Consider the following 20,714-nt stretch of genomic DNA (forward strand, 5'->3'; position numbering starts at 1 on the left):
ATTTACCATTTTAGCCATTTTTAAGTGCGCAGCTCAGTGGTTTTAAGTACATTCACACTACTGTGCAGCCATCACCGCCATCCAGCTCCACAATTCCTTCATCTTGTAAAACTGAAACGAAACTCTGTACCCAGTAAACACTAACTCCCCACGCCCCTCCCCGAAGCCCCTGGCAACCACCATTCTACTTTCTGTCTCTATGAATTTGGCTGCTCCAGGGACCTTCTGTAAGTGGAATCATACAGTATTTGTCCTTTTGTGTTTGGCTTATTGTACTTAGCATGATGTCCTCAGGGTTCATCCATGTTGTAGCATGTGTCAGAATTTCCTTCCCCTTTAAAGCTGATTAATATTCCGTTGGGCATATGTACCACATTTTGTTTATCCATCCATCTGTTGATGGACACTTGGGTTACTTCTACCTTTTGGCTACTGTGAATGGTACTGGCATGAATATGAGTGTGTGCGAGTATCTGTTCAAGTCCCTGCTTTCACTTTTTTGGGTATCTATCTAGAAGTGGAATTTCTAGATCATATAGTAAATGCATGTTTAACTTTTCGAGGAGCCGCCATACTGTTTTCCGTAGCAGACACATTTTCCGTTGAGTTTTGCATCTGTGGTTTTCTCCTCTATGAAATGGGCATGGTAGTATGACGACCCACCTAGGGTTGCTGTGAGGCTGGAACGAGGTGGTGTCTGTGAAGGTCCCAGCAGGGTGGATGGTACACAGTAGGTGCCCAGTACGTGCTCATCCTCCGCACTTACCTGGGGAGGTGGAGCTCTGTCAGCTCACGGACATGTGGGGTCACCCTCTCTCTCCCGGTGTATCCCTCAGCCATGCAGCCAGCTGACCTTCCACTTTGGGAGTCTCCTGCCCTCAGTCTGTCTTCCTTTCTAACTCTCCTCTTTTTCCCAGGCTGTGGCAGAGCTCCTGCAGACCCTGGATCTGGAGAAGATGACAGTGGCCGTGGGGCACAGCCAGGTGAGTAGAGCTTCTTCCTTTTGCCGTTCTACCCATGACATCAGGGACGCACGTGAGACCTGAGTCTTGTCCTTCCTCAGCATCCACTACTTCTGTGTGTCTCCTTTCCACCAGACAGGGCTGAACACGGGGCTAAGTGATCTCTGCCCTTGTTATGTGACAAGGCTGTTAAGACAAAATGTTATAATGTGGGAGGAAATAACATTGGGGAATATCATTTATTAGAGGTAACACTCCCAGGGACCTCAGTGGTCTGGAGAATTAACATCTGGACTTCAGGTAGGACTTTCGGAACCTCAGAAACACCCAGCTTCACTCCGAGCCTTGTAACTTTTGCTTTGCAACCAACTGTAACACAACAGTAGTCCTAGCGGATTAGCAGCAGTAAGTGAAAGGAGAGGGCATGAGAAGAAGGTACATGATTTTAGGGCTGAGAGACGTAGATTTCTCCAAGCTGGTGTTGAGCCAAAAGCCCTTCCAGAAAAGTTGAAACCTTTAGAGAAGAATTTCATGGAGCCCTAATATGCTCATACATCTTGTAAGTTTTCAAGAGGGAAAATATATTGTTTAGGGCTCCCCAAATGATCTGACCCTGGAACCCTCACCCTTTCGTTTTTGTGGAAGACCCATTACCACCTCCCAGAACTAGCGTTCCCTGGGTCATAGTGTGGGGAGTGGGGAACAGAGGTTGGAAACTCAGGGACCCAGGAGGAGGGCAGGGGAGTAGGGACAACGTTTAGAAATACAAACTGGAGAGAGAAGAGACCAAGGGACCACCTCCCCACTTAGTTATCTACTGATTGATTAATGGCACCCAGGAAACCTTTGTCAATTAATTGCCTTCCACGTTCAGGTACCGTGTAAAGTGTTGGTGGCATTATTGGCCATTAGTACCTCTTGCAAAGTGAAGTGTGCCGCCCCATCACACCTCTTTCCTCGGAGAGCTCACAGTCATTCACGCTGGTCATTGCCCCCTAGACACACTAGCCTCTCCCCGCAGGCTTCTTGGTCCTTCTACAGCCTATGGTTGAAGCTGTTAGTCTGCTGTGGTTCCAACCTGATTGATCCTGCTGGGAGCTGGCAGCAACTCTGTGGACATGTCCAGTAGAGGAGATAAACCCCTGGGTTACTGGGCTCCCACCACAAGCCTGGTGCTATGCTAGGCAAATTCATATATTATTCCTCTTTTCCCGTCACAGTCTCTCTTGAGATAATTACGGTATCCCTTCTTCACAGACGAGGAAAATGTACCTCTGGGAAGTCAGCCCCTTTTCCAGGTCCTCTAGGGAGCCAGGAGCACAGCTCCCATGGAAACCTGTACTGGTCCAACCCCCAAGTTCTCTTCAATACGCTGTGGGTTCTATTGTTTATTAATGGAAATATACAGCAAATTCTTTACACACAGGTGTTTATGGTCTTGAATCAGAGGAATTCTTCTTCAGCTCCAGGAACTTCATCCTTCTAGACCAGTGGTTCTCGAAGTGTGGTCCCTAGGCCGGCTGCAGCAGCATCACCCGGGAGCTTCCCGGAAACAGAACTCTCAGGTGCCGCCCCAGACCCACTGATTCGGAAACTCTGGGGATGGAACCCTGCAGTCTGGGTTGTAACGTGCCCTGTAGGGGATTCCAGTACATGCTCAAGTTTGAGAACCACTGTTTAGATAAATTACTTAGTTATTTCATGAATTTCAAAACCAGTCCCTGTGATCCCATCAACTGTTGCAGAGCAGGGAAGAAAACAGCAAGATGAAAAGTCGCTATACAGAGTCTCACAGTGGCGAGGCAAGATGTCTACAAGCCAAAAACATCCCCATAATAAAACATTATTATTATTAATACTTGGCATTCACTAAGAAACTGTCCAGAGCAAATCAAGGTCACTGTGTCCTTTGGGAAGCCAGGCAAGGCAATAGACTGAGATCTTTAAGGGCAGATGCAACTCTCACGCTTTGCAGGGTTCGGCACTTAGTAGGTGGGAAGGCTGTGAATAGGGGAAGAGAACAGGCTGACCTGGTCCACACCCAGGCCCCACCACTGCCTAACTGTGTGAATCTTGAGTAAGTGATTTAGCCTCTCTGAGCCTCAGTTCCCGCATCTGTAAAATGGACCCACTGCTCTCTACCTCCCAAGCTGGCTGTGGGAATCAGTAAATTACAGGGGCTGGCTGTCATCACTTGTGGCAGGCATTTGCCAATGGGGTCAGGATGCTTGTCAAACAGGATAGCGTTTTAATGTTTAAAGAATTAAACTCCTCTAATCTGGAAAATTACTAAGAGACGGGTAGCTAATTCCTCAGCAATACCAGAAAGGAGAGCGGTTGCCATATTAGATTTTTAAACCTTGGCTTGCCCAACAGTGGCTCCCAGAGATCCCTTAAAGATAGGGATGTTGGGATGTTACACTCTGCGTGGGCCCGATAAGCAGCTGGACCCCTGAAAAGTGAATAATTTAGATTTTTCTTTGTGATTCTCAGCCCCCAGTACCTTATCGAAGCCTGTGCCGAGGGCCATGACATTTATGAAAAAGGTGGGATTCCACATGCCGTCGGCCTTCTGGTCGGCAGTACGCTCTTAAAAGGAAAAGAAAAAAAATCAAGCTAAGATTCTGCAGCGGCGATGACTTATTCCCACTCTGCGTATGGTCATTTCCAATTATCTTTTTAATGAAAGCCTCATACTTAATCAATAACGGGTTTGGCAGCACTCGCTGCCTTTTGTAATATATGGACTAGCGCTCTCATCACTTTGATCATTGATTTTTTTTTTATAGCAGCTTTTGGGACTCAATAGCTTGTGAAATTAATACAGTCATTATTGAGGCAATCTGATAGGTAATGAGTCAGTCGTGTCTTTATTTCAATGAGGCTAATTGTCTTGGTAGTCCTGGCTGATAGTGTTCTGTAAAGCGATGGAGGGTTGCAAAGCAGAGTTAGCACCAATTGGCTGCGCTAATTTCCATTTTCCCTCTGAGAAAAAGTTTACCGTGGGATTAGCAGAGTGGTCTTCATTACAGAAAATGGGTTTAAGGGAATGGAGAATCGATTGAGACCCTTTGTTCCACCTGGAATCACATTGCATTTCAGCCTCAAACTCCCGGTGTTTGGATCATGTGAGCGAGGAAATGAAGCTTCCTGCCGACATTGAGAACGGGTACAGGGCGTGGACTTGAGGTTCTGGGTTCAAGTCTCAGCTTTGCTGACCACCAGCTATGTGAACTTGAGTCATTGACACAGCTTCCTTGAGCTGACAGATTCCTCGTGGGACTGTTCTGCGTATTAAAATGGGACATAGGAGAAAGAGCTTTGGAAAAATGTAGATGCCATGCAAATGTTAATTACATTCAGTGACAATTGTAGTCTCGTCTGGAGTCAGAGAGAGGGAAATAAATCCCGGTGTTACCACCTGCTGGTGGAGGATTGTTGGCACATGCCTTTTTTAGCCTTAGTTTCTGCCTCCATGAAATGGGGGGATTGTTGTAACTACCATGTAAGATTCTGCATGTAAAGTGCTTTGCCTGCATACCAAACGGTTAGTTCAGATCCAGAACACAGGCGGGCTCCATCAATGTTAGCCATTGATTGATAATGTCATGGATTACTTGACAATATCAGTGATCAAGATGGAGCTCACCAGTGGCTCCAGAGAAACTGAACACCTTTGGGGCTACAAGCCACATCTGGCAAGGAAACGCACAGGACTGTGCTTAGAAATAAGCGCCACGAAGGCGTCTGAAACGTAACCCTCCACTGTCACCGACTCATACATATCCCAGCAGCAGAGTGTCTTTCCTTTGCCTCTGGGGAGGCGACACCAGCTTTAGTGACCCCACCGCATTGGCCGGAGCAGGCCTGGCCCCAGAGCTTCCGGTTCTCTCTGAAAACCCTCCCGTGTTCCCTGCAGTCTCTTGGGGGCAGCTGCGGGGGTGCCGGGGAGGCAGTGATCACTTTGCTGCAGGGGCCCTCATCCATTATTGATGCGCCAAGGCCTGGAAACTGTGTTTTCCGCTGTGTTCTGCTCAATGCCTACGCCTCCCGCCGGTGGCACCAGCCAGGCCCCATCCCCTCCTGACCAAGGAGGGCTGCCCTCACTTCCCCCACATTCTCTGCCCCTCCTTATAAGGCAGGACCGAGTATTTCTGGGGTGGCGCTTGTCTCATGGCCAACAGCACTTATCAAAAAAGAATGCACACCCAGGACTGACACCAAGCCCATGATTCTGCGTATCCTGGGGTGGGGCCTGGGAATGTGCATTGACCACCTTCCCTGGGTGATTCCGGTGCACAGAGACACTTAGTCAGATCTGTCCTACCAGTGGTTCTCAAATGAGTGTGTGCATGAATACCCTGGGGAGTAAATGAAAATGCCAGTTCTGCTTCAGCAGCTCTGGGGTGGGGCCTGAGATGCTGCGTTTCTAACAAACCCCCAGGAGGTGACGATGACCACACTCAGGTGCATGGACCCCACTCTGAGCATCCAGGGACCAGAAGAAGGGAAAGAGGAGGCATCAGGAGACAAGATGCTTTGACCATTTAGACCCCCAGTCAAGGGCAGCTACTGACAGATATTTCGGGTAGATCTAGGAGAACTGGGGTCTGAGCGGCAGCCCCTCCCACTTGAGGCAGTCTTATTCGGTGGCAGCGAAGTCACCTGCAGCCTTCTCTCCTTACAGGTCTTCCTCAAGGCGGGCGTGGTCTCCAGGCTGGAGAAGCAGCGGGAGAAGCTGGTGTCTCACAGCATCATCTTGTTCCAGGCGGCTTGCAAGGGCTTTCTGTTTCGCCAGGAATTCAAGAAGCTGAAGGTGCGGGGGCCCAAGTGCCTTGTGAACCTGGCAGGGGTGCTGGTTCCTGGAAAAGCACCATCTGTGCTGGTCCGGGGGCTGTCATCCCTGCTTTTCACACTTCCTCTTGTGCATGAATCTCCAGTGGGATGTTAACGTGTGGATTCTGGTCCAGTGGGTCTGGAGTGAGCACGGGGGTCTGCCCGTCTCCCATGATGGTGCCAGAGCTGCTGGTCCGCAGACCCACCCCGAGTGGTCAGACTTTAATAGACACTTTGTAAGATGATATGATTGTTCTAGGACCCTGACATCAAATAACCACCGATGTGAGCCTTGGTCAGGATATCCATGAGATTGTCCAAGCCCTCCTGGGTTGGAAATGGTTTCAACCTGTCCCATCTCTGGAGAACTTGGCTTTCATGGGTCAGCAGAGAGCACGTGGGCAGGACCTGGCCACAGAGGCCTTTGGGACCAAATATCAACTAGTGACATGATCGTGGCCACTGTTTCTCGCAGGCAGTGTCAGGGATTTTTGAGGATAGTTTTTGCCTTGCACAGTGACTTCTGAGCCTGATCCCCATGTAAGAGGTGACCCTGTTGTGTTACGTAATGTTTTCTACTCCTTGTCCTATTATTATTATTAGGTGATGCAAGATTAAACTGTGGCCTAATATTGATGCCAGGAGCCTGACTCCATGAAAGGAAGGTTTTTTTTTTTTTAAGTTTACCCAATCCCTTCCACTAGGATAAACCCATTTCCTCTACCCCCTTTGCCACCCTCTGCCTCCTTCAGCTGGGAAAGGCCCTTCAGTTTCCACTCTCCCTCCCCTGCAGATTCACCGGCTGGCTGCCCAGTGCATCCAGAAGAACGTGGCTGTGTTCCTGGCGGTCAAGGACTGGCCGTGGTGGCAGCTCCTGGGTTCCCTTCGGCCCCTGCTGAGTGCCACCATCGGGGAGGAGCAGCTCCGCGCCAAGGAGGTGGGTCCACGGGGCAGGCAGGGCGCCTCCCCCCGCCCCCCCCCACCCCCCGGCCCTTAGTGTTTGTATCCAGACCCAGTGCCCCACCCCTCGAAACTCTTCATCTGGGAATGCTCCACCAACAGCCCTCGCTGCCCCCTTGCAGATATCCCTCTGCTCCCTTCGACACAGACCGCCCTGCACCACGTGGCCAGCTCCTCCCTAGGCTAGTGGGTGCTGGTCAGAGGCGCCATCACCACCCCGGGGGCTTGCGAACGCTCGCTTACTGCTCATCCCCGGGAGACTCAAGGCGAGAGTTTCTGAGTCCTTTATCTTCTTACCTCTCAGGGGGCACTCCCCTTACTCTCCCTTCTACCCCGTTAGCACCCACCTGGTATAGATAACTGCTCTGATTGGTTTCTGGTTTATCCTGCCTGTTGTTCCTTTTTGCAAAAATTAGCAAATACAGGCACTTCTCGGAGATAGTGCAGGTTCAGTTCTAGACCACCGAGATAAAGTGGATATCACAATAAAGTGAGTCACGTGAATTTGGTGGCTTCCCAGAGCCTATAAAAGTTGACACTGTACTTTATTAAGTGTGCAATAGCATTCTGTCTAAAAAAAACAATGTACATACCTTAATTAAAAAATAATGCTGTTGGAAAAAATGCACCAATAGACTTGCTCAACACAGGGTTGCCACCAACCTTCAATTTGTAAAAAAATACAATGTCTGCAAAGTGCAATAAAGCCCAGCTCAATGAAACAAAGTATGCCTGTATACATACATATACACACACACTGAACTAATGGTTCCTTTCTTTTTTACACAAAAGGTAGCATACTATGTTTTCTTCTGCAACTTGCATTTTTCACTTCAAAATATATTTTAAGAATCATGCCATGTCTATTTTTTTGGATTTTCTTTAAAAAAATGTTTTAATTGAAATATATTTGATCTGCAACATTGTGAATTTAAGGTGTGCAACATGTTAATGTGTTACATTTATATATTGTCACAGGATTCCCATTTTAAAAGAAGTCTTCCTTGTTCTCTTCATGGCCACATAGTCCTCCTTGGTGTGTGTGTTTCATGGTTCACTCCACCAGCCTGCAGTGGGTGGGCATTTCACTTGCTCCTAATGGTGGTCTTGTAAACCTCGTGCTGACCCACTGGCCAGAAAGTGATAATTGGGGAAGATGAAGAGCTGAGCGCCCGTCTCACTCGGGCGTGCCCAGTCTCGGGGTAAGCAGCGGTCCTGTTCTGAGGATTTGCATTCAGCCCCTAGACTGGGCTGGTGTGGACCAGACTTGCGTGAGCAGAGACATTGATATTCAGAAATGGTCAAAGGAAACATCCCTCATAGGAACTTAGCATCTGGGTGTCATCACAGATAGGCTGCTGAATTGCCTACTTCATTCCCTGGCCACTCTTTATTGTATACATGGAACCTATACCTCCAGTCCAGAATGGCTTCTGTTAAGGTGTTTGCTTTTCTAGGCGGAGCTTACAACGCTGAGACAGAAGCTAGAGAAGTCAGAGAGGTCTCGGAATGATCTCCGGCAGAACACAGACCTGCTGGAGAGCAAGGTAGCCCCATCCCTCCTGTGCGGGGTCCCTGTGTGGGGGGAGGTCTGCTGATGGAGAAGATGATGAGGATGAGCCTGGCATTGTGCTAAGTGCCTTCACGCCGCCTCAGAATAACCCTGTGAGGTGTATGCTGTTACTGTCCCCGTTTTACAGAGGAGGAAACGGAGGCTCTGGGATATTAGGTTCCTTCCCCAGGCCACACAATCAGCAAGTATAGAGCTGAGATTCAAACCCATGTCATTTGGCTCCAAAGGGAAGAATTTCTTAAATAAGTCACAAAAGCACAAATCGCAGGGGGAAAATGATCACTGTGACCCCGGGTAAAGTAATCAACTTCTGACTGTCAGAGCATAAAATAGAGACACACCACATACTTGGAGATGAAATTTGCGACTCATATAACTGACAAAGAGTAACCAGAATATGTAAAGAATTTCCTCAAATCAACTGGAAAAAAGGCAGACACTCCAGTTTAAAAAAAATGGGCAAAAATTAGGAATTGGCAGTTCCCAGGAACAAGAGTTCCTGTGATCAGGAATTCAAATGGCCAATGAACTCATGAAAAGATGAGCAACTAACTAGCAATCAGGAAATGTAAATTAACCCGACAGTAGGTGTCATTTCACGCTTCAGATGGGCAAAATCCAGAAGTCTGATGTAGCCAAGTGCCGGCAGGGGTGCGTAGCAGCAGGAACTCACGCTGCTGGTGGGAGTGTAAATTGATCTCATGGCTCTTGAACAATCTAGCGTTATCTCTGAAAGATGAAGCTGCCTGTACCCTGTGACCCAGCAATTCCACTTCTAGGCACACTTGCAGGAGAATCTCTCTCACCTAAATGAAAGGACAAGAAGCTTACAGCAGCAGCATTTGTCATGTTGAAGAAATGTAAACACCCAAAAAGGGGTCTGTTGACAGAATGGATGAACACATTTTGTTATACTAAAAACTGAGTTACCAAAGTGAAAATGGATAAAGAGGCAGGCAAACTGTGGCCCATAGGGCAAATCCATTCCACCACCTGTTCTTTGTAAAGTTTTATGGGCACACAGCCACGCCCATTCATTTGTGCATAGTCTCTGGCTGCTTTTGTGCTACAAAGGCAGAGTTGAGTAGCTGTGACAGAGACTGTATGACCTTCAGAGATTAAAAATATTTACTATCTGGCTCTTTATAGAAGATGTTTCCTGACCCTTCAACCAGAGATACATGAACCAACATGGATTGCCCTCGAAAACAAAGTGCTGAAGGAAAAGGATTAATTTACAAAAGAATGCCTAAAATATGTTACAGTACATATCAATTTTTAAAATGTGCACAACAATACTATACATTGATTGGGGAATATACCTAAGTCGTTATGGTGTAAAGATATTCATGGGAATAATAATGCCAGATTCTGTGTAGTGGCCGACTCTGGGGGATGGAAGGGACACGTGACTGGGGAAGGTTGGGCTGGGGGAGTGTGTGACTGCAGGCCGGGGTTTTCTCTCTTTGGCTGGGGATTGAGTTCGTGGGCTGGGGATGAAGACATGAACCGGATGGCCCTGCCCCCAAGGAGACGATCTCAAATTACAGACCCCTACACGTCTTCATTCCGTATTATGTGGGGCGCAGTCAGTGAGCTGTGGGGAGACGGCGAAAGAGCTCTCCAAGGAAAACTTGCCATCCCACTCAGCTCTCGGGGCCTGGATGAGGGTGAGGAGAGGAAGGCACGTGTCTGGGGCACAGAATTGAAAGGGGCACCAAAAAACTCAGCGAGATAAATAATATTTAATGCAGTATATATATATATTTTAAATAGAACCATCTTTTTCCCTTTATTTATTTATTATTTATGGCTGTGTTGGGTCTTCGTTTCTGTGCGAGGGCTTTCTTTAGTTGTGGCAAGTGGGGACCACTCTTCATCGCCATGCGCGGGCCTCTCACTATCGCAGCCTCTCTTGTTGCGGAGCACAGGCTCCAGACGCGCAGGCTCAGTAGTTGTGGCTCACGGGCCTAGTTGCTCCGCGGCATGTGGGATCTTTCCAGACCAGGGCTCGAACCCGTGTCCCCTGCATTAGCAGGCAGATTCTCAACCACTGCGCCACCAGGGAAGACCTAATGCAGTATCTTTTAAGAGATAAATTGCATGCAAAAAACCCAGGATGAGCAGAATATCAGAATTTTAAATAAATGCAGGGTTTGCGGGCCAAGATTAGGGTGAGGCAAGTGACGAACTCTGCACGGTGGGATCCTGTCTTGATTCTTTATTTAAAAGTTTGATATTTTAGTCATCACAGATTTTTGGCATTAATTTTGATTTTCTTAAAAATTGCATTAACGTTTTTAATTTATCTTGATTTCTGAGGTTTTCGGTGCTCCCTTCAATTTTGCACCCTAATTGAATGCTTCGCTGCCTTTCTTCAGGAAGCCCTGGGTACCTCACAGGGTTCTGGTGAAGTTCAGATGGAACTTATTTATTCCCTTGTTCATCACATACTATGTCTGAGCATCTCCCATGTGGCAGGCATTCAACCGGACCCCTTGGATACAGCCAGGGACAAAGCAAAGTCCCTGTCCTCACCAAGTCTCCAGGCCGATAGAGGGAGACAGATCACAAGTAAATAAACATGCAAACTGGTGTCAGATTGTGGAGTGCTGCAGGTATTAAGCAGAGCGAGGTGACGGTGGAGGTAGGTCAAGTGGGGGCCAATATTTCCTGAGTGGTCAGGGAAGGCTTCTGTGGATTGAGATATTTGAATCTAGATCAGAACGATTTGCTGTACCCATCTCTGTGCAGATCTGGAGGAAGGGTAGAAACAGCAAGTGCAAAGGTCCTGAAGCAACATGAGATAAAGCTCAGTCCAGAGCAAAACTAGAGCTTTCTCTACCAGCGAGGCTATGATGTTATCATTACTGGTAATATTGCTTGGTTTGGTTGATGGCTAATGGGGACTGTAATTAGATTCACCATCAAGCCAACATAACTCCTCCTTCGCCTTACGTTCACAGCCTGAGTTGAGCCTGGCTGGCTCACGTGGGACATGGAATGAAGTTGGGGTGGAAGGGCTGTCTCTTTTCCACCCTTCTCATCCTCCCCGTGACTGTGTCCACTCTCCCCACCAAGGGTCCTCTGTCTGCTTAATCCACACCCACTCCTATGGTCAGGCAAGAGGCAGGGGCCCCTGGAAGGGAGAGTCACGTCTGCACACAGAGTTAGGAGAAGCTGGGCGGGCGGGGCTGCTGCGCCATGAGCCGGTGCCCCTCTCGTGGACGAGACTGTGAGGCGGAGTGGAAATGACAACTGAGAGTGCCTTACATTCTCCATCGAGGCTCCAGAGGGCCAGCGGCCTGACCTCTCTTGCCGGAAGTAGCCATGAGTAGAGCAGCAGAAGCAAAAAATTGGAGCTCTGTGGGCTGGTGGGGAATATCAGTGACTTCCTGGTAGAAATTCCTTCCCACTGAGCTGACGCTTGATGCAGTAATTCATCTCGAGCTGTCAGGTTGGACTTGGGGGTTTGCGATGTGTCCACTGCTGGGCAAGACTTGGAGAGAGGGATGTGGTGAGCACCTTTAGCATCTAGAGCTCCAGCTTATGGGACACTGGGAGGAGAGAGGGAGGGAGCCAGGCTTCTGAGACCTGAACCAAGCATAGACATGTCAGCACCTACGGAATATTCTGTCCAGGCTCTTTTTGTCTTTGTATCACACACAGTTGAATGCACGGGGCCTTGAAAAATTAAGACAAAAATTTAAAGCTAAGAAAATCAGAGCAAAGGGAACTAAGATTTGAGGAATATAGAAAACCAGGGAAAGAGTTAGAATATAGACATTTACTATTGGCCTCAGACTCACTCTTACTTCACAGCCTTTGCCTGTGCTCTTCCCTCTGCCTGGAACATTCCTCTCCACCCTCTTCACCTGGTAAATGTCGGGTCATTCCTTCTTACTTAGTTCAGGTGGTGCTTCCTCCAAGAAGCCTTCGTTGACCCTCTAAGGGTGGGTTAGGCCCCCACTATATTCTACCACTGGCCCTGTGCTTCCTTCCCCTCACAGCATTGATTGGTGCAACCTAATCACCTGTGTCCCAGCTAGACTGGGAGAACCCAAGGGCAGGGATGTGTCTTGCTTATCACGTCAGCCTGGCCCCAGGTACAGAATAGACACAGAATGGGTGAGTGGAACCATTAAAAGTGGGCCGAAATTTTGACACTGAGCTTCCTAGCAACCAAAGCAAAGAGGAAAACAGGATATTCCATAGACATGTTGTGCCTAGGTTAAACATACACACACACACCTGTTGCTTGAGAAAAGAGGAACTTTTCAGGGTATTGAGATAATCTAGATATTAGAGAAGTTTCTCCCATGAATCCTCATTAAAAGGGCACCAAGGGCACTATTCACACAGTAAATACAAGAGGGGTCTGTAGGAATGCTTTTGGTAGCATCTCCTTGAAACGCAAGCCAAGGGTGTGATGCCAGTGCCATAAAGAGAATTCAGCCAGGAGTCGAAGCAGCACTTTATCTAGGAAGCACATTAAGATGACTGAGTGTTAGGATTTCTTCCTCTTCCTCCTCAAACCCCCCTTTCTGCCGCCTCTTCTTCTTCCTCCTGTTTCTCCTTTCCTCCTGCCTTTTAGACTTTATGTTAAGGTCCAACATACACAAAAGTGCACACATCTTAAGTGTACAGCTTAGTGAATTTTCACAAAGGGGACACACCAATGCAACCAGCACCCAGAGTGTGACACAGGTCACTCCCAGCTTCCCTCAGATTCCCCCCTGGTGCCCCCTTTCAGCCACTACCCTCCACCCGTAACCACCAAACTGACTTCTGACACTATAGATTAGTTTTCTCCCTGTTTTTGCACTTTGCCTAAATTCATCAAAGGTGTGTACTCATTTGTGTCTGGTTTCTTTCATTTGACATCATTTGTGACATTCATCCGCCTCGTCATGGGTGATGGTGGATCACTCCCTCCCTTTGCTGTAGAGTAGTCCATTATGCGCAGAGACCACTCTTAACCCCTTCTACTCTAAAGGAACATTCAGTTGTTTCTGTTTTTCAACTATAAAGAACAAGCCTGCTGTGAACAGCCTCACACGTGTCTTTTGGTGCACAGGTCATACATTTCTGTTAGGAATACACCTAGGGATGGAATGGCTGGGTTTTAAGTTATTTCTGTGTTCAGTTTTCGTAGATGCTGCCAAACAGCTTGCTACCGTGTTTGTGTCGGTTTGCACTTGCCCGTGGCCACAGGTGACCATTCTGCCTGCTCTGCACCCTTACCTGCACTGGGCACTATCTGCCTTTTTCATTTAGCGATTTTGGTGGGTGTGCACTTGTACAACATTGTGATTTTAATTTGCACCTTTTCACATGCTTTTGGCTATTTGGTTATCCTCTTTGGCAAAGTGGTCTTTCACGTCTTTTCTATTGCTTTTCTTGTTGATTTGTAGCAGTTCTTTATATGCCATGGATATAAGGTCAGTTGCTCAATGTAAGTAGTACACATGCCTTCCACTCTGTGGCTTGCCTTCTCTGATGCGGTAATTTGAAGTGTTTTCTGAAGCCCTGTGTCTCTTCAGACCCACCAGAGGGTGAGGAGGAGGTCAGGGGGCTCCAGGACTCCCATACCTGCATCCATTACAGTATATGCACTTTTTTGGTTTCATTCTATGTTTTTATCGATTCTCAGATGCACATTATTTTCTCCCTTTGTACATCTCTGGACTCAGGATGCATCTTAACAGTCATTGGCAGCTAACACTAAAAATTGGCCGCATGTTCGTTTCTTACATTCTGTAACGGTGCATCTTACAATCAGTGGCAGCTCAGATTTGGTGGAATGTAGCATGTTGGGGCCCAAGTAAGATTCTATTTGAAGAAAGAGCTCTAATTCCCTTCCCTCCCCACCACCTCCCACCCACGACCTGGCCTGGGCAAAGCTACTGTTGATTTATATTGGTTGCTTTTGCACTTTAAAGAGCATCGGAATCATCCAGAGGAGCTGTTAACCCTGTAGCTTCCCTGGTCCCATCTCTCAAGGCTTTGACCCAGGAGGGAATCTTGGAGGTGGGGGTCCTTCAGTGCCTCTTCACCAGGCCTTGAGGTGACTCTGACGCGGGAGGGTTGTGCTGTGTTAGAGCAGTGGTGAATGTGTGTCAGAATCCCCGAGAGGACGTGTCAGGATGTAGATCGCTGGATCCCTGCCTTCGAGGTTCTGAGTCGGTGGCTTGGGGTGGCCCTGGAGCTTCTGTGTTTCTAATAAGTTCTCAGGTGATGCTGAACCTGCTGGTCCGGGGATCACACTTTGAGAAACGTTAATACAAAGTATCTCTTCCCACATCTCCTTCCACACGGTTCTCCTTTCTTGGAAGCGAGTTTCTGTTGACAGTTGGGGAGCAGACACTCCTTCAGGGCTGTGCCTCCTGAAGACCCCCCAGCCCCCTTCACGGCGTCTGCACCCCACCCTCATCTCAGCAGGGGGGAGACAGCCGCAGAACCATGGCTGAAACATGGTGTTGCCTCATCAGTGGGAACTCCATTTGACGGGGCTTAGTCAAAAGACAACGTTATGGCAAAATGATTTGAGTGCTTCATTTGCGAAGGAGCAGAAGAGGAGACGAGGAGCCTCTGAGTCGCTGGCTATAAATCTTCTTCAAGCAGAATCGGCCTGGATGCCAAGTGGGGCTTTTTATTTTCACAAGGAAGCAGCCAGTCTGGTAGGGAGCCCCTGGCAGGCTGCGGGAGCACGTGGCGGTGCGTGAGAGAGGGGTGGTCTCTTCTCTCTCTGGAATATATCCAGGACCTTATTTACGGCAAAAGACGGAGGCCCATGCGCCCCGATGTCTGGCCTCATTAGCCCAGGAAGTTTCACTTCTGGGTAAGGAATTGCCGAGAGAATCACCGGGATGCAGCGGGGACTGGAGACTTAGGGCAGAAGTGCATTAGCGTAGCCCTGAGGGAGGTGACTCTGATGGCCATGACGGTGTCCAGCAGCAGCTGACCTCTAGGAGGGGACAGGAAGTGACTTGCTGGGGGTCACGGGCCTTGACCTCATCCCAGCTCTCCTGACGCCTGGTTCCGTGCTCTGGCACAGCGCTCTGCCTCGGTGGGGACGGGATGTGGTAGCCCCTCGTCCCCAGGAGAATAAAGCAGCCTGGTTTCCTACCTGACTCAAGATGTTAGGGTCTCTCGGGCCTTCACTGGGGGCACATGCCGGGGAGGGCATCCGCCCGGCGGACAGCCAGCTGCAGAGGCTCTGCCGACACCGGGTGAGCCTGTTCAAGGATGGCCACGGTGGGGTGAGCCAAAGCCCCACAGAGGAGGGCTCGGCTGGAAAGTCCATTCTGTGTGCCTCTGCTTCCCCAGGTGAAAATGGAGCCCGTCATCTCGTCTCTACCTGCCTTGCAACACAAATGCAGAAACGGGGGCTGTACGAGGTGGGGATGAGGACGGTGACCTGCCCCGGTGCTCTGGGACAGGAGCGGAGGGTCCATCGGGACAGCTGACCTTGTGCCCTTATTGCTGCGGGATGGTAGGCAGATCCTTCAAGACTCTGAGCCCTTGTGTCACCATGAGTAAGACGGTGACGGTAATATTACGCGTTCCTCTGTGTAGGGCTGTGTGGGGAGGTGCCTGTAAAGCAGCCATCACACTACCTCTGACGCATCACCACTGTGACTAATACACAGCTGACATTTTTTACCTTCCCCCCAGCAAACTGAGTTCCTCAAAGATAATGATACATCTCAGCTATTTCTGCACCCCTCCAAGCATTCAGTGGGCGTTGAATGAATGAATGGAATAGTACCGAATTTAGTAATTAAAGTAACATTTAATGAGCAGTGTGTCTGTGCCAGGTGCTGTGATAAATACTTTACCTGCATCATCTCATTTTACCTTCAAATCACACTGTGAGGGAGGTGTTGGTACCCCCACGTCCTAGATGAGGAAAGTGAAGGTCGTCGAGGGGAAGTGATTTGTCTGACATCACACAGCCCGTGAGTAGCAGAGCTGGGATTGGAACCCAGGTCTGGCTGGGATCGAGGAGGAGCATCTACCCAGACTGGGAATGGGCTCAGGGAGGGCTTCTCAGAGGAGGGGTCTTGAAGGATGAGCAGGCCCAGCCAGGCCATGGGGTGGGGAGGCATTCCAGGTGGAGGGCAGAGCAAGGGCAGAGACAGAGAGCGGGGACCTGATCTGGCACCTGCAGTCCTGGCAGTTGGAGTGTCTCATGGAACGAGGGTGATTACGGGGTGGGGGTCAGGCCATGAAGCTGGGCCGGGTCACAGGGGCCGTGAGAAGCATGTTAGAGGGTTGAACTCCATCCTGAAGGTAGGGGCTGGACCAAAGGACATTCTCAGGATGGGATGTGTGGGTGACAGCATCTGAGGGGTTATTATCTTTTTGGGGGGTGCTGGGGTTCCTTGAAGACCCTTTCTAATGCTTGTGAAAGCCCATAACTGTCCCTTCTCCCCCCAAGGCCAGTCGGTGACGTGTCCATCCCCACATGTCCCGCTCAGGAGATGCCCCTTCTCTCGGTATTCTTAAAGCAGCGGCCCGTCTCCACCGACATTTGCTTCTTGGTTCACACACATTTATTTGTTCACTCAGCACACGTTCTTTGAGCCCCCAAGAGGCAGTTTGATGCTGTGGTTAGAAGTGAAGGCTCAGGAGCCAGGCTGCCATAATTCATAGCCCAGCTGTGCCCCTGGCTGGCTGCGTGTCCTTGGCCGCCTGCACCCTGGTGCCTCATCTGCAGCCTGGAGCTGTCAGTACCCGCCTGTCTGCGTTGCCGTGAGGGTTCTGTGGGTTAGCCTGTGCTGGGCATGCCATCAGCACTGTCTGTGGTGGTGATTGTGACTAAGGTATTACTGTTACTGTCACTATCACTATTACTGTTACTTACGAGCAGGTGGCGTCCCCAGCTGGGAAGGGAAATACAGTGGTGCCTGCACTGGTGTCCACCTGCATCTCTGGGGGCCCCCGGAGATTTGTCCTGAGTCATCCGTGATGCCTGGGGCAGCTTTAGGGGCAGGTACCGTGAGACCTGCTTAATCTCCTTGACCAGCAGACAGCGGCCCCCCCGCCCCTCCCGCCGCTGGCCTTGCCGTCAGGCTGCCCTTCACCTGTCGATTCATTTTCTCGCCTCTCTCTCTTTTCTCTCTTCTGGTTTTTTTTCCCATTTTCTGTTTTAGCCACTCAGGTTGATGAGGATGGGGGGATGGGGGCTTCCCTTCTATGGGGGGTCCACAAGGCTCCCTTTGGCCATGGCCCCGTGGAGTGGTTGGGGTCCAGGTCTTATCAGGCCGCTGACCCGCACCCGCCGGCTGTTCCACGTCTGCTCCTGGAGGACGACGATTCCTGCTCTGCTGCCCCCAGGGGCCCAGGGGCAGGGGATTGAGTTGCGCAGTGGATGCGGGACAGAGGACCGTCTGGACAGAGGTCCAGCTAGGACCCGGGAGTGAGGCCGCCCTGGCGGACTCCCTCCGAGACTCATCAGCTCTGACTTGAGCACATCATTTCACCTCTCAGTGCCTCTGTTTCTTGTCCTGTGCAAAGACCCTTCTCGTCAGGCGTCTATGCCCAGTGCTCAGTAAGCTCATGTCTGTCCTCAGCGGTGGATGAGTGAGCTGTTTCTCATTCGAGGGCTTATTATGAACAAATCCTTTTGGTTAAACTGAAAAGTACAGGAGGAGAGGGAAAGGGTGCTGTTTGCTCTCGACGGGAAAGGTGACTTGGGGTCAGAGGGTCCTTGAGTATAAGAGCCTAGGGCAGGGTTGAGCCAAGACACGTGGGCGCCTCACATGTGGTTTTCTTCTCTCCCCAACTCGACAGTGGAGTCTTTGAGGGCAGGGGTGCTTGTATCATGAAGGGCAGGTGACAGTGACAGTCCACGGGACCCCACGTGTGCTCAGCGCTAACGTCCTTCAAATCCCCGTTACCCACTGTTGCCCCAAACTGCACATGGTGTCAGCATGCAGGATATATTATTTCTGTTTGTGCAAAATGTACAGCAGATTAATTCCTTTCTGTCCCCCCCTCTCTGGCAGGCCCTTGGAGTCATTGTCCCTAAGTAGAAAGAGGGTTTCTGATGACTTGGCCAAGTGATGGACCCAGGGAGGTTTCCAGAATAATTTCTGGTTAACTGGTCCTGGAGCAATCTGCAGAGGACCCTTCTGGCTTTAAAGACCAGGCCCTCCCCTCATTAACTTGGCCTTCATTTTGCACTCACCTAATAGCTCTGGGCGTAGTGCCTACCCCTCACCACAAGGACAAAGCCCCCAGACCCCAAAACGTGTGAAGGGAGAGGGCTTTGTGGGGACAGGGGGAGGTCAAGGGCTACTGTCTCTGTTAAAAGCGGCTGTCGTTTCCCCAGGTTAAAAGGACTAATTGTCCTTTGGTCTCCAGACTTGGGTCTGTGGAACTCAGAATTAATGCATTAAATTAATTTTGTGTTCCCTTTGCTCAGGCCCATTAGCACAAATTAAATTTCATACTAATTGGCTAAGGCAGAGAGAACACAGTTGCGTTTGGGATCAGTGCTGATCTCACGGCTGCGGGGCATGTTTCGGGGCGTGACCTGGGGCGCTCCTGGATTGCACTGGCCTGTAGTCGGCACCCACTGCAAGTGATCATTTTTCCAGCTTGAATGCCTTTGCACATCCCTAGGCAAATCTAACCCGTCTAAAGCCAAGTGAGGCCAAAATTAGGAGGCGATCCTAGCTATTTCTACGGCAGTAATTCTTAAACTTTGTGGTGCTAAAGAATCACCCTGGAGTGTGTTGAAATTCAGATTCCTGGGTCCCACCTCAGAGACTTCGGTTTGGGGGATCTGAGGATCCTGAGATTTGCATTTAAACAACCGTCCGAGGTCACTGCAATGAATACTTTAGAGACGACAGTGTGAGGAATAGCAAAGGAAGCCCCACCCCAAAGATAGCCAGGAACAGGGCCAGAGAGCCCTTTCCCCTTTAACTGGTGGTCGGTACTTGGATGTAAGGGACCTGGGTCCACATCTACGCTCTGCTGCTCACTTGCTGTGTGACTTCAGAACGCTCCCCTTAAGCCTCGGTTTTTTCCTCTGTTTATTGAAATTGGCGTTTTGGCCTGAGCTGTCACTGGTATGGTCATCAAGATGGGAGTGAAGCTGATGGGCTGGAGGAGGAAGAAAGGTGGGGGGCATAGAATGGACAGGGCAGCCCCAGCTCAATTTATGGTTTAGACTATTTTAAAAAGATATTTTTGTTTTGTGTTTTTCTGATTACAAAAGCGGTTTAAAAAGTCACCAGTACAGAAATGCGTCACAAGGAAATTGGAGTCCTCTGTGAGTGCATCCTTCGGGGGTCCGCGGGGGGGGAATCCCCATTCACAGTTTGGGCGTGCCTTTTTCTGTGCAAGTACAGACAAAAATGGAAACATGCCAAATGTTCTATTCTGCAACGTTGCTTTCTTTTTCCCCTTGGCAATATGACTTGGGGATTTTTTTTTTTTTTTTTTTTTTTTTTAATGTCGGAACATATAGATCTGCATCCTCCTCCTTCATGGGGCAGCTGAGTGGTTTTTGAGGCCGCCTGTGAGCTGATAGTGTTGACGGGGCCTGGGTTCCACACCAGAAGGGCCACCTCGAGTGTGTGTGAGAGCACCGCACAGCCGCCCCTCGGTACCACACAGAGGGTCTGATGGGGAACTGTGGTGTTCTGACATCTTTATATGCAAGATCTGTGGCATAGAATGGGATTGCCAGAAGGACAGGAGACATCACCTAATTCAGTGCATTTTGTAGTTCAGGTGACCACAGCCCCAGAGAGGAAGAAACTTGTCCAGGGTCACACAATATGTTAGTTGTTGTGTCTGAACTTGAACGCTGTACGGGGTTCTTGCCTCTATTTTTTTTTTTTTTCGTTCTCTCCCTCTGGACTTGAGCCACTGCCCCGCACAAGGGGTAGCCTCAGTTTCATGAGGACTCCTCTTCTGTGCAAGGTCAATTGTGTGCCTCTTGGTCTAAACTGTCCACTCATATGATTCTCTCCTCACTTTCTTCGGCATATCCTTTAACCCAGAAGGCTGTATTTTGGAACAATAAGACCACAGAAGCGCTGACCCGTTTGGTGTTTGTTGTTGGTTGGTTATTTGGGGGGGGTGGGGAAAGTCAGTGCAAGTGGGAATTCATTTAAAAATAAACATTTTTATTTTTAACTTTAAACGTGTCTACCTCAACTCACTGAGGTAGGACCAAAGCCCTTGGAGGATGAGCGTCTGACCCCAGATCTACTTCTTTTTTGGACCACGCCCCTAACACACAGCTACATGATTTCCAGTTTTGATTTCTTTAAAGCAGAGCAAATGGCAAAGAAATTTGAACGCAAAAGCCTAAATTTTTTACTTCTGTTTTTTTCTGTATAGTTTTTGCACCTACACCT

The 20,714-nt window shown here is 49.3% G+C and overlaps 1 protein-coding gene across 3 annotated transcripts in view; it reads left to right on the plus strand.

Moving 5' to 3' along the window:
- Positions 1-20,714, plus strand: part of MYO18B (myosin XVIIIB) — a gene marked incomplete at its 5' end in the record, with an annotated part of 221,140 nt that overhangs the window by 84,679 nt on the left and 115,747 nt on the right. For all 3 annotated transcript variants that reach the window (XM_082355033.1, XM_082355031.1, XM_082355032.1), the window contains 4 exons: positions 918-983; positions 5,650-5,778; positions 6,592-6,735; positions 8,216-8,305. In XM_082355033.1, coding sequence (XP_082211159.1) covers positions 918-983; positions 5,650-5,778; positions 6,592-6,735; positions 8,216-8,305 — 429 coding nt within the window. The remainder of the gene's footprint in view (positions 1-917; positions 984-5,649; positions 5,779-6,591; positions 6,736-8,215; positions 8,306-20,714) is intronic.

Source organism: Balaenoptera borealis (assembly GCF_965194805.1).
Source record: "Balaenoptera borealis genome assembly, chromosome: 14".
In the NCBI taxonomy this organism is placed as follows: domain Eukaryota; kingdom Metazoa; phylum Chordata; class Mammalia; order Artiodactyla; family Balaenopteridae; genus Balaenoptera; species Balaenoptera borealis.